General features: G+C 32.4%; 1 protein-coding gene across 4 annotated transcripts in view; it reads left to right on the plus strand.

Annotated features, from left to right (window-relative positions):
• Nucleotides 1-13,713, plus strand: part of LOC139499531 (uncharacterized) — a 38,271-nt gene that overhangs the window by 11,666 nt on the left and 12,892 nt on the right. For all 4 annotated transcript variants that reach the window (XM_071288247.1, XM_071288249.1, XM_071288248.1 and 1 more), the window contains exons 6-10: nt 802-942; nt 2,511-2,615; nt 3,207-3,368; nt 5,237-5,362; nt 6,007-6,174. In XM_071288247.1, coding sequence (XP_071144348.1) covers nt 802-942; nt 2,511-2,615; nt 3,207-3,368; nt 5,237-5,362; nt 6,007-6,174 — 702 coding nt within the window. The remainder of the gene's footprint in view (nt 1-801; nt 943-2,510; nt 2,616-3,206; nt 3,369-5,236; nt 5,363-6,006; nt 6,175-13,713) is intronic.

The following is a 13,713-nucleotide window of genomic DNA, read 5'->3' on the forward strand; positions in this document are numbered from 1 at the left end:
TTTTTTATAAACTAAATTCACTGATTGAAATTTCCATCTTGACTATTTTGAGACACAAAAAGAAATGGCTTAAAATGTCCCATCTCTAAATAGAATAGTCTATTCTGGACATTGGTCATGATGCATGAGGAAAGCAAGCTAGCTATCAGTCATTTAAATTTTACCTTTTAGGAATAGTGAAGATTTTTTTACTGGGTAGTTAAATGACCACCTGTTGATGAGCTCTCACAATACCTATTGTACAATTTAAATTTATTCTGGTCAGGCAATAGGTATTTAAATACCTCAAAGGTGATGGGATAATGACAGTAAAAGATGAGCATATATTCCATTCTGATCTTTTAATCTTCAATCAGTGAATTCTAGCCATCACGGTTCACCGTTCCAGGTGTGAACAACTATGTATGATAAAGGGAAATGCATTAGCTCACTTTTAAATGAAGTATGACTTCTGATTACTTTTGTAACGATGAAATACTTAATTAATTTAATTGATTAAATTTATAAAAAATAATAGCCTTTTAAACACAGTGTAATGAACTTATAAAAAGGGGGCTAATATACCAGGTAAACCTACAGGTTGAAGTTGAATTTTCAAGAAGGAAGTATGCCATCATGATGAAACTCAATACACGTATGCATTTCGCTTGCACTAGTCCACATGGACTAATAATTGACTCAAAGGTCCAGATAAGATAACTGGTAATACAAATTTAAGACAGAAGCCAGAATCACTATAAGAAGAATATGTGATGTTTTATTAATTCTTAAGTTTTTAAATCAACCATATTATTCATCTAGGTTATGCCAGGAAATAAAAGTCTCAAGAAACCATTTGTTTCCAAGAGTGTCAGGTTTGATGCAACTACCTTGATAACCATGAGCCCACAGGGACGAATGTACATTTTGGCACTAGAACCTGTCCCCAGTGCATCAAGTATAGTAAGTTCTGATAAGAATGCTTATAATACATCCTGCATTGCAGGCACCCTATAGTTTTCACTTTATCCTTCTGTCACCTGTTAACAATTTGTTGTTAACACAAAAGCTTTGAAATCCTTACGAAATACAGACCTGAAATTTGACAGCACCAGAGTTTTACTCAAAATTGCATTTGGTAAATCATGAAAGTTCACAGCTTATTTTGATCTCTGCCAGCGTTTCCAATATATATGGGTTATCATTGCACTCGTCCCTTGAAGACAGCCTTAGAGATTATATGTTCGTATGAGCTCTGTACAGTGATACTGCATAGATGCCAACCATTATGATTTTGGCGTAGTTTTCCGATTTTGCGATAAAAACTACGCTATTACATTCAAAGTGGAATAGTTACAGATTACCAATCATCGTCGTTCAATTTTAAATTTGTAATACACAGATTTTTATCATTACTTTTCCGTCCTGGTCTGGTATTTAGAAAATGCCAATGTAATGCTTTCGAATTCTCGAGAGTTATCAACCAATTGTTGAGTAACTAACTGACTTCCGAAGAGGCAAACTTGCATTTTATGAAGTAGCCTTCCCCCTTTCTCTACTTCTCCTTGACAAAACGAAAATGTACCAGTCGAGAACATCTGAACAATTATTTAATGCTACAGACAACATGTTAAATGACAAATTTTAGTGCACATCACTTAACAACCACTTGTCAGTAATTTTTATTGGTAAATGTAAGTTTATGAATGATAACTGAAAGCTTTTCAAAAATACGTAAAATTTGATAATTTGTTACTGATTGTGTTAAAACAGGGTTGGCATCTATGATACTAGACATATTATCACTCACAATTTAAAGGAAAGTTAAGCAAAATAGCTATAAAACCACATATAAATGCATCATCAGATAATCATAAAACTGGAGATAAATACTGTATACAACAGTGTTGACCGGGTACTAAATGTCCAATATTTTGTTTGTTCTCAGTAAAACATTCAGTTCTTTCTATTTGAATCAGTATTATATTTTGGAAAAACATTAATTCAAACTTTGGCAGTTTTGAATATTGGGACTTTTCACTGAGCACAGCACTGCAAATGTACTGCCTAAATAATTTCATAATGATGTTCATTTTCTGGATGTGTGCTAATGGAAGAGGTGGCTACGCCATGCTATGCGACCCCTCCTTACAAAAATTGATTTTGACCAGTAAAAATTAGCCAACACTTCATATAAACAAATAGACAAAAGCTTTAAAACTGTTTTTTGCAGTCATCCTGAAGATCTATTGAAATTGGCAAAAGTCCAGTAAAATTAAGTTTGGTCCAGTAAAAGTTGTTGATGAACTTGACTAGATGTCCAGTAAGTTTATCTAAAAAAATATCAAATTATGTCCGTTAAAAAGGTCTTTGGTCCAGTGAAGAACCTACTGTTTTCGTACTATTAGTTAAAAGTTTTTGGTGTACTGCACTGCCTAAAATCAGTGGTGGATGTTAAGCCTATAATTGTGCATATTCACTAGTTTCTCTTTAAAAGATTAATGAAATTTCTATTTCATTTGAATTTAAAGGAGAGCGATGAGGATGACAAGGAAAACAACTTGGATGGCATTGAGAACCACAAAGCAGGTGAAATGGAGTGTCATGAAGCTGACAGAAGCACTAGTGTCCATAGAGTAGGTTTTATGGCTTATTTTAATCTATTTGTGCCCCACAACTTGAAGTTTAGTTGCATATTTTTTAACCCTTATCTGTCAGTCTGTCCTATTTAGGGGATAACTATTCCCGCAGTTTTATGCTAGAATGTTTTTACCTGCATCACCTGTGGTGAAAGCAGGTCTAGTACTCACTCCGTCGGTCAGTCCCTCTGTCTGTCAGGTTTTAACTTAACGGGTGGTTTTTTTTCTACAAAGCTTGAGATATTGAGCTGAAATTTGAAATATGAGTCTACTATGATGAGTTACAGATCAAGTTTGCTGTTTGTTTGGGTCAGCTGGTATTTGGCAAAATTACAGCCTATGGATTTAGAAAAAAAACAACAGTTTAATGCAAGAAAGATTTTGATTTGTCTTATGTTTGTTCATGTGTTGAAGATATGTATATTAGGATTTTATAGTTCACGTTAACAAAGTTTAGGTTGACTATTGGAGTACCCTTGGCGTTCTTGTTATATGGAGCTGATCAATTTCCAGTTGCTCTAGATAATTAAGTTTGTTGTATAGTTATTTGTTTTCCAATATACAGACAAGTGTTTGTTTTATTTTCAGACATGCCCAGCTGGTCACACTCTGGAAGGTCTTGGTAGTAACTGTCTTTGCTGTGAGCAAGACAGAGAGTATGCACAGGTTTTGGCTATTGACCGTGAAATAAGAAGAAGAGAGGAAGCAGAAAGGAGGCAAGCTACTGAAGCTGCTGAGGCAGTTGAATTAGTAAGTAATGTATATGCAGTGATGTGTGTGAGAAAGAATTATTCCCACAACTTTATACTTACATTTTTATACGCCCGGGCAATAACTCAAAAACACTTTCACCAATTTCCCTGAAACTTAAGTGAATTGTTATATCTACTGAGGTAAGCTCCCTTTTGTCTTTTTTTAATTTCAGATTTTTAGTTTTGGATTTATGGGGCTTTATTCATAAAAAAAGGGGGGATTTTCAACACTTTGGACAACAACTCAAAAAGGCTTTCACCAATGTCCATGAAACTTTGGTGAATTGTTTATATCTATTGATGTAACAAGTAGCACTTAATAAAATCTGATGAAAACATAAAATTTGTAAAATCTTTAGTTGAATTTAAAACATTAAATTTCTTGTAAAAAATAGGTTCCATGAATGTCATACGTTAGTACTTATTATTGAGTAGTTGCAAGGATGAAAGCACATTAGCAGTCCCTGAGATTCTAACTGTTCCCTGAGGCATATATCATTTTATGATAACATACTTTCATCACCTATTTCCTCATTTAGATCATAACTTTCAGTAGAGTCACTTTCACCATCTTCACTTTCACTGTTTCTTCTTGCTGCTCCTCATTGTCATTGTAGTCTTTTTTGTCATTTTTCTATGCCCGTCGTCTTTCAGACGGGACGTATTATGGTATACCGTTGTCCACACTTCAGACAATAACTCATATAAGCTCCCTTTCCATTTTTATACCCCACGCAACGAGTTGCGGAGGGTATAATGTTTTTGATCCGTCAGTCCGTCCGTCAGTCCTGTTTCTTGTCATCGCAACTCCTCTCAAACCACATAACAGAATTCCACGAAACCTTTTTCAGATAATAAGGACATACTATGTAGTTGTGCATATTGACAGAAATTTGCGATTCAATTTTTTTTCTAGGAGTTACGCCCCTTTGAACTTATTTACTTTAATGTACTACTGCAACAGTTTGTCATCGCAACTCCTCTCAAACCACACAACAGAATTTCATGAAACCTTTTCAGATAATAAGGACATACTATGTAGTTGTGCATATCGACGGGAAATTGCAATTCAATTTTTTTCTAGGAGTTACGCCCCTTTGAACTTATTTACTTTAATGTACTACTGCAACAGTTTGTCATCGCAACTCCTCTGAAACCACATAACAGAATTTCATGAAATTTTGTAGATAATAAAGACATACTATTTAGATGTGCATATTGGCAGGAAATTAATTTTTCTTATACAATTTTTTTTTCTTAAACTTATTTAATTTCTCCGATGACAATTTGGGGACGTGGGGTATGTGAGCGTGCTCTGACACTAAGGTTCTTTAATATAAATATAAAAGGTACTTGGTACTCAGAAAGTGTGTTGTGAACAAGATAGAATGTATGGATGAAAAATTAAGACAACAAACTCAGTTAAATTTGAGGTAGCCTTAATAGTGCCAATTTTTTTGTGCATTTTTATTTATTATTTGACAGGGCTCACACTATTTCTAGTTGATCATATAAATTCATTAAAAGACAAGTTAAAAGAGCAACAGGCGTATCATGCGCTAAAGTGCAGCCTTTTATTATCCACTGCCGTGAAAAAAAAGAATTTTTATTTCACAACAGATTAAGTTAAAATTTTGACACACTTTTAAAAGCTGTATGCATTATAGCTTGAACAGTCTTAATTTCATCATTTTCATCCATTTTTTATATTTGGTAAATGCCTTTTACGTGATTGAAAATTGCAAAATTTTTCTTGTTAGTGTTCTAGAATTTGATGTTTCATTTGAACAGTAGTATCTAATCATGTTCACACAAGTGTTGATATTCTCATTCTCAAATTTTAACTTTACTTGCTTCCTATAACAGATAAGATTGAGGAGGCAAACAAGATTGCTCGCTGAGCAAACAGATTCAGATCATGGATTTGAAATAAAGATACGAACGCAAGAGGGAGTCCTGTCCAGAAAATTCTTGGAATGTCAGGACATTCAGGTAAATTTCAGTAAAATATGAACAGAAACAATGCAACTTGAACCCCTTTTGAACAAAGTTGGTTGTGCAGGGTCTGTAGATTTTCTGTTGTATTCTCTACATATTTTATACAAATCATGCAGGAGCTGCTCCATGCGTGTTAGGCAATTTCTTACAAATTCCACAGACAATTTATTGTGTGAATCAACATTTATTTTTAGAGTCCTCCCTTCCAAGTTGTCATTACAATGAACATGATGAATATTATAAATGGTTAAAAATGTGACCATATTGTCAATTCTGGCAATTTTGAGCTTGAATAAAACATTCAATAATGTCACAAAATGACGTCACTTTTCATTTTTGGAGAAATCAAAAATGAAAATTAGGAAAATCTTCATTTTCACAGAATTTGATACATAACGGATTCCAGAAGCATTCTGTCAAAATATCAGTTCATTTCTATAATTAACTTTAAAGATATTGGCATCTGAATTTAAATTCCAACGAAATTAATATAAGTGGGGCGTTTCTTTTGTTGGTTAGTATATTTCATTGTTTCAACAAGAATCATGAGCTCTAGGAATTAAATCACCAAATATATTGCAGTGACTATCAAAAGATTTTTTGAATAGAAGTTCATGATATTTTATTTTCTTCGTTAGGTGCTGATGGACTTCATTGGCTCACAGTCAAGTGCAACTGAGTTTTTTACTGTTAGGGGTGCAACAATGGAGATGGCACTAGAGTCGTCTTTGTCAGGCAAGCCATTGTCACACTTTGGGATAACTGGCCCAACGGTGCTAAATTCTGTCTGGATGACAGAAAGCGAGGTAAGAAAACTGAAGTTATATATTTGTACCCTTTTCATTTTAGTGTACTGCTTTATTATGTCCCAACCATGTACAGGATGTGACATATAGTGTTACCCTTGTCCATAAGTCAGTCCGTACATAACACTTTGGTTAAGGTCCATATCTCAGAAAGTAGACATGGTATAGTTATGGTACTTCACCTGTGGAAGTGTCATGGGTAGTGTGCCATGGTTCAGAAACTCTCAGGTCACTTTGACCTACATTTTATGCTTCATTGACTCTGGTTCAGTTCTTTTGAGTTGAGTTTATATCTGGGAAAGTACAATCTATGGGAGGGACATCTACAGGGTGCTGAATGGGACTTGCACTTTTTGTAATCAAAATCAATTTTGTGTTTACAAAATTCAAATCTGTCATTACAAAACCATTTTCGTCTCGTCTTTGTGAAACAAAATTCATTTTTGTGAGACAAAATTAATTTTTGTTGAGACAAAATTGACTTTTGTGAGACAAAATCCATTTTTGTGAGACAAAATTGACTTTTGTTGAGACAAAATTGATTTTTGTGAGACAAAATTCATTTTTGTTGAGACAAAATTGACTTTTGTGAGACAAAATTGACTTTTGTGAGACAAAATTCATTTTTGTGAGACAAAATTGACTTTTGTTGAGACACAATTGATTTTTGTGAGACAAAATTGATTTTTGTGAGACAAAATTGATTTTTGTGAGACAAAATTCATTTTTGTTGACAAAATTGACTTTTGTGAGACAAAATTGACTTTTGTGAGACAAAATTAACTTTTGTTGAGACAAAATTGATTTTTGTGAGACAAAATTGATTTTTGTGAGACAAAATTGATTTTTGTAAGACAAAATTCATTTTTGTGAAACAAAAGTGACTTTTGTCTCAACAAAATTGAGTTTTTTGAAACAAAATTCATTTTTGTGAGACAAAATTCATTTTTGTGAGACAAAATTCATTTTTGTTGAGACAAAATTGATTTTTGTGAGACAAAATTGACTTTTGTGAGACAAAATTCATTTTTGTGAGACAAAATTGACTTTTGTCTCAACAAAATTGAGTTTTGTGAAACAAAATTCATTTTTGTGATGCAAAATTCATTTTTGTTGAGACAAAATTGACTTTTGTGAGACAAAATTCATTTTTGTGAGACAAAATTGACTTTTGTGAGACAAAATTGACTTTTGTTGAGACAAAATTGATTTTTGTAAGACAAAATTCATTTTTGTGAAACAAAAGTGACTTTTGTCTCAACAAAATTGAGTTTTGTGAAACAAAATTCATTTTTGTGAGACAAAATTCATTTTTGTTGAGACAAAATTGACTTTTGTGAGACAAAATTCATTTTTGTGAGACAAAATTGACTTTTGTTGAGACAAAATTGATTTTTGTGAGACAAAATTGATTTTTGTGAGACAAAATTGACTTTTGTGAGACAAAATTGACTTTTGTCTCAACAAAATTAACAAAATTGACTTTTGTCTCAACAAAATTGACTTTTGTGAGACAAAATTCATTTTTGTTGAGACAAAATTCATTTTTGTTTCAATTTTGTCTCACAAAAGTTGATTTTGTATGCAAATTAGTTCACAGAATCCAAACTTAACTAATTTTCGTTCAAAAATGACTTTTGTAGCCCATTTATCAAATACGGTAAGGCCTAAAAAAAAAAAGATCTGTGTTACCGGTAACATCATCTTGAAAAATAGGTCAGTAGGTCTCTAAATTTTTATTTCTGATATTTTTTTTTTTTACATTGTTAATGAAATCTGGAAAATTATCATGGTTTTTCTCCAAGGATGGGTCTGTAATTAGTTTCAAATACCCAAAGTGCAGCCATTTGCAATGTTTTTGAAGCACCTGGTGTGCAAATTTCTTGGATTTAACCTATTTGGAATACCTTTTTAACATTAATAAAATGGTTTACTGGCTTTCTGTGACAATAGAGGCAAGGTAAATAAATTATTATGTTGATTAACAGAAGCCTGTGTCAAAAACAGGGTCGGTTGATACCTTTTTTGTTTTGATTAATCTAATAAAATAATTAGGGTCAGGGCTTAAAAACAGGGTCAGTTGGGTTACTGGAAACTTAGATTTTTTTGTCTGCCTAACAATAGTCAAGTCTGTGATACAAAATTGATTTTTTTCATGACAAAAGAAACTTTTGTCCACTGAAAGATAATTTTGTATGACAAAATTTAAATTTGTAGTATACTACAATTTTTATTAAACAGAACTCATTTTTGTTGAACAAAACTCACTTTTGTCCATAAAAATTGAATTTTGAGTACAAAACCACAAGAGTCCTTTTCGGCACCCCAAAACATCTGGTTTTACACACACATTTTCTAGTTGGCAATGCTTTATCACTGCCTCACTACAACTATAAAAGTTTTTCTAGTCGCTTTCCACAAAGCAAGTTTTAATCATTTCTTCAGTTTACTGATGATATTAGTAGCTTTTAAATGAAAGTATATTTAACAGTGTGTGTATACGCTCGTCTTTTAGAAGGGACGTATTATGGTATACCATTGTCCGTCATCCGTCGTCCGCACTTCGGACAATAACTGAAAAACACTTTCACCAATTTCCATGAAACTTAAGTGAATTATTTATTTCTGTTGACGTCAGCTCCCTTTCGTTTTTTTTTTATTTCAGATTTTAAAGTCATAAGAAACGAGTGACCGATGAAAAATAATGTTCTTCCAATTCTTGAACCAATGCATACAAACATCATAAACTTAGTCTTCTGTGCTCGAATTTATCACTTTTTTCGTGTAAATTTCGTATAATCGTCAATTTTTTTTTCAATCGGTCAGTGTTGTTGTGAAAATATGGCAGGTAATTAAAGTTCGTGTTTTGAAGCCGAAGTTTAACGATTGTCACATGTTTGTCAACAATTGACGAAAAATAAACAAAAAAGCATGGAAATTGAGCACGTGTTTAACATGTATATTCAGATAATAGTTTATTTTAAGGACATCCATGCGTATTGTGGTCACCGGATTTTTACGAGATGGGTCACACTGAGGTCACCTTGCATACGGATAATATGTCGGGGGAATTGCTTGCTGGAAGGAAGCAATTCCAATAAGTAAACTTTTTCTAAATATGAATAAATTAAAGAATTTTCTTCAGAAAAAAGTATATGTACATAAGTTTTATAATGAGAACTATCCATTGAGTTATAAAAAACATATGCATTATTATTTTTTTATTTGAGGTTTCTTATGACTTTTAGTTTTGGATTAATGGGGCTTTATTCATAAAAAAAGGGGGATTTTTAACACTTTGAACAATAACTCAAAAAGGCTTTCACCAATGTCCATGAAACTTTGATGAGTTGTTTATATCTGTTGATTTAAGCTCCCTTTCAATTTTTATAAATTTCAGATTTTACATTTCCGTGTTATGAATTTTTATGCTTAAAAAGGGGGGGATTTTCCAATTTTGGACAATAACTAACACTTTCACAAAATTTTATGCAACTTTGTTAAATTGTTTATATCTATTGACATAAGCTCCCTTTCCATTTTTATAAATTTTAGATTTTACGTTTTCTTAAGAAATGAATTTTTATACTTATAAAAAGGGTATTTTATGCAACTTTGGTGAATAGCCCCATAGAAAATATCACTGGTATTCCAGTGGAAACCAGTGGTATACCATTGGAATCCAGTGGTATACCACTGGACAACACTGGAATAAGTCATTCCAGTGGTATTCCAGTGGAGTTACCATTGAAATTCCAGTGGAAAGATGCATTCCACTGGAATTTTGAATAAATTATACCAGTGGAAAAAAAAATCAGTCGAATACCAGTGGGAAAAAAAATCAGTGGAATACCACTGGACCCCTGCGAGATGAAATTCATGAACTGTTCATGAATGTTCATGAACAATGCATGACTGTTCATAATGTTCATAAATTGTTCATAACACATGTTCATGAACATTTTATGAACTTTTAATGAATAAATGAATTCATTAAGTTCATAAATAAATTCATAAATTTGACTGTCATACAAGTTCTCATAAACATCTATACATTGTATTATGACATCACAATTAAAGTGCTTTTAGCATGACCTCCAGGTTATTCATTTACAGATCTTGAGATCATTTTGAGACAAAATTCAGTTGAATAGCAAAAGTGTAAATACATGTACATGTTTGTTTATCAAAAAGCATTAAAAATATAAATATATAAAAAAGAAGATGTGGTATGATTGCCAATGAGACAACTATCCACAAAAGACCAAAATGACACAAACATCAACAACTATAGGTCACTGTACGGCCTTCAACAATGAGCATTGAGCCCATACCGCATAGTCAGCTGTAAAAGGCCCCGATACGACAATGTAAAACAATTCAAACGAGAAAACTAACGGCCTTATTTATGTGAAAAAATGAACGAAAAACAAATAACACATAACAAACGACAACCACTGATATACTCACTTTTGCTGTTCTGCGACTCCCCAAAAGTTTAAAGAATTGAAACCAACTTTGGGACGTACATGTACATCTATACAGAGGGACAAGGGTAAAACGTATTGCCCGGCCTCCGCTATGGCAGAGGCAAAATTAAAAAAAAATCATACAGATTTGATTAGTTCCCTTTCACAGCATGCAGGTAGAGCCTCATATTACTTCAATACATGTGATACATGATGTGTTTACAAATGTAGTGTAAGCTTAAGTAATTATAAGCAAAAGTATGTCCATAAAAAAATATTTCCTTTTCATTGAACAACAGAAATTAGCTCAGCACCTTTTTCTTTTTTTTTTCATACTACACCAGAAGAGTGTTACATTTTGAGAGTCATACAAAATTTGGGACTAACTTTGAAGTTTTGTAACTTACTTTGAGCTGGAGATGTTTCTCATGTTTCGTTTTTACAATCATGACAATGGTAAACTTAATTTCTTTCTTCTAAAGATGTAATTTCTGATTGTCTCTCCAAGTTCAAACATGTGCCTTTCTTAACCATCATACGGCACATAGAGGAACTTGGAAACAAAGCCCAGATTAATGACAATTCATTCTTTCCCAAACATTGCAGACCGGTGTCAATAATTATCATATTTAATGAATTACGTTTACCTATTGTAAAACGCTTCAATGACTTTGACAAAAGATTGCAATGCAGACAAATGATTACAAGTGACTGGGAATAGAAAAACGTCATAATTACGTCAGCAAAATGGTGGTTTTGACGCTTACAATACAAATGAAGATGAAGTAATATAGCTGTCAAAATAAAGCAGATTTGTTATCAGATAAGTAAATTATATATATTTTTGATTATTTTTTTTTGCTGAATAACTATTTGTTGAAGCATTATAATAATTATTGATTAATTATAATAAATATAAAACACCAGAAAGTGAAAGTAACCTTTACATTTTACAGTTTAATGTTTTCCATTCAGGAATAACTGATAGATTTGTACAATATATTTTATTTCAAGGTAAACATAATTCATGCTTCAGCCATTCTTATGATTGTGTGTGGGCAAATTAAAAGGGGAAAAGGGGGGGGGGGGGGGGGGGTACATTATTTGAAATGTCATGAAAAGGCAAGTAGTATTCATGTTATTAATCTTACTCTATTGATATTTTAATAAAAACAACAATTATTAAATTAAATTATTACATTGTATTATACCTGTTAGAAACTGTTTAATCTTGAGTGTTTATTTAAAACAAATATCAAGGACTTTTGATTCTTTGTGGAGTGATTTTTGATTTTGCAGGGGGAAACTTAGATGCATTTATTGATTAAAAGATCTGTTCAACTGGGAAGAATTTCAAGCAGAACAACTTCACCAAGATGTTATGTAGCATTTCTAGTTGGAAGTCCAGCAATTTCAATTACAGACAGGAAGAGAAGTTTACTTATGATAATAACACAAAAATGAATATTCAAGAAAATCCTTTTTAATAATTTCATGAACTTTAGATGAACAGTTCATGAACTACAAGTGGACAAACAATGTTCATGAATTAAATTACTGATGAACAGTTCATGAACACAGTAGTTCATGTGTTCATGAATGATTCATGGACTGGTATATTTCATGAACAAATTCATGAATCATTCATAAAAAATTCATGAACTATACATGAACAGGACATGAACTACAAATGGACAAGCGTGTTCATGAACTATAAAATCATGCACAATTCATGAATAATAAAAGTTCAAGAACTATTTTTGTTCATGAACTTTAATGAACCAAAGAGTTCATGAACATGCATGTCCATTTGTAGTTCATGTCTAGTTCATTAACTGTTCATGAATCTTTTATGAAAAATTCATGAATTGTGTTCATGAATCATTCATGAATCATCCATGAACATTCATGAATTATTCATAATCATTTCGCAGGGGGACTATCAAAAGGAAAAAAATATATCTTATTTTAAATGTACATATAATTAAGTTATAATTGAACAAACAATATAATATATAACAAACAACATGCCCTTTTTAAATTTATATAATTTAAGTAAATCTATATGAATTATAAACATAAATACTGATACAATGCATAGATCCCAAATGACATATGTACATTTCTAATTACAAAATACAAAAATACAAAATTAACGTGTAATAATTGAACAAACAATATATATAAGGCCTAAAACCAGAGGCTCCCTGGAGCCTGGAGCCGCACACCTGGTAACCTGTTGAATACCCAACAGCAGCAACCGTCCATGTTTTTTGACAAATTGGAACAAAATGAGCAATCTTTTCCCCTAGGGTCCAATGTTAAACTATGTTCCCTGCTGGTGGCCATAATGGATCAGGTGTGGACATGTCGGATACAATTTTTAAAGAAAACCACCTAAGGACCATTGTCACCAAGTTTGGTTCCAACTGGTACAGTAGATTCAGAAGAGGAGATCTTTGAATACATTTTCCCAAAATGGCATCCATCTTGGATCATGTGTGGACATGACGGATACAATTTTGAAATGGGACCGCTCAAAGACTTTTGTGACCAAGTTTGGTTCCAATTGGCCAAGCGGTTTCAGAGGTGTAGAAAACAATAGGGGCATCCTCAGGGGTTTTCTTCAGAGCAAGGGATGACGGAGATCCCTCTCAATTAATGCCCCTTCAAAAATGGTGTATTCTTTAATACAATTTAAGAACAAGGCGGGCTTGTGATTATATCCCCATCTGCACAAATTTTCTGAAGAAAACGCTGATCCTATGTCTCATAACTTTTTAGTTTTTTATTTAAATTGGAATTTTCAAGCAGTTTAATTTTTATAGTGTGGATATTATAATTGCTTCATTATATTTGTACTTTCAGTAGAAATTAATTTTTTATAGTGAAGATTAAAGAATGATCATACCACAAAGATTTATGGTTGTTTTTGTTAAACTGTGAGTTAGCATGATGCATGATTTACTGAAACCCTAATTTCCAAAACAAGTACTGTGACCGCAAATTATTCAATACAACAATTTTTTATTGGAATTCCACTGGAGAGAAATTGTCTGGCATTCCACTG

Source organism: Mytilus edulis, chromosome 12 (assembly GCF_963676685.1).
Source record: "Mytilus edulis chromosome 12, xbMytEdul2.2, whole genome shotgun sequence".
NCBI classification, from domain to species: Eukaryota; Metazoa; Mollusca; class Bivalvia; order Mytilida; family Mytilidae; genus Mytilus; species Mytilus edulis.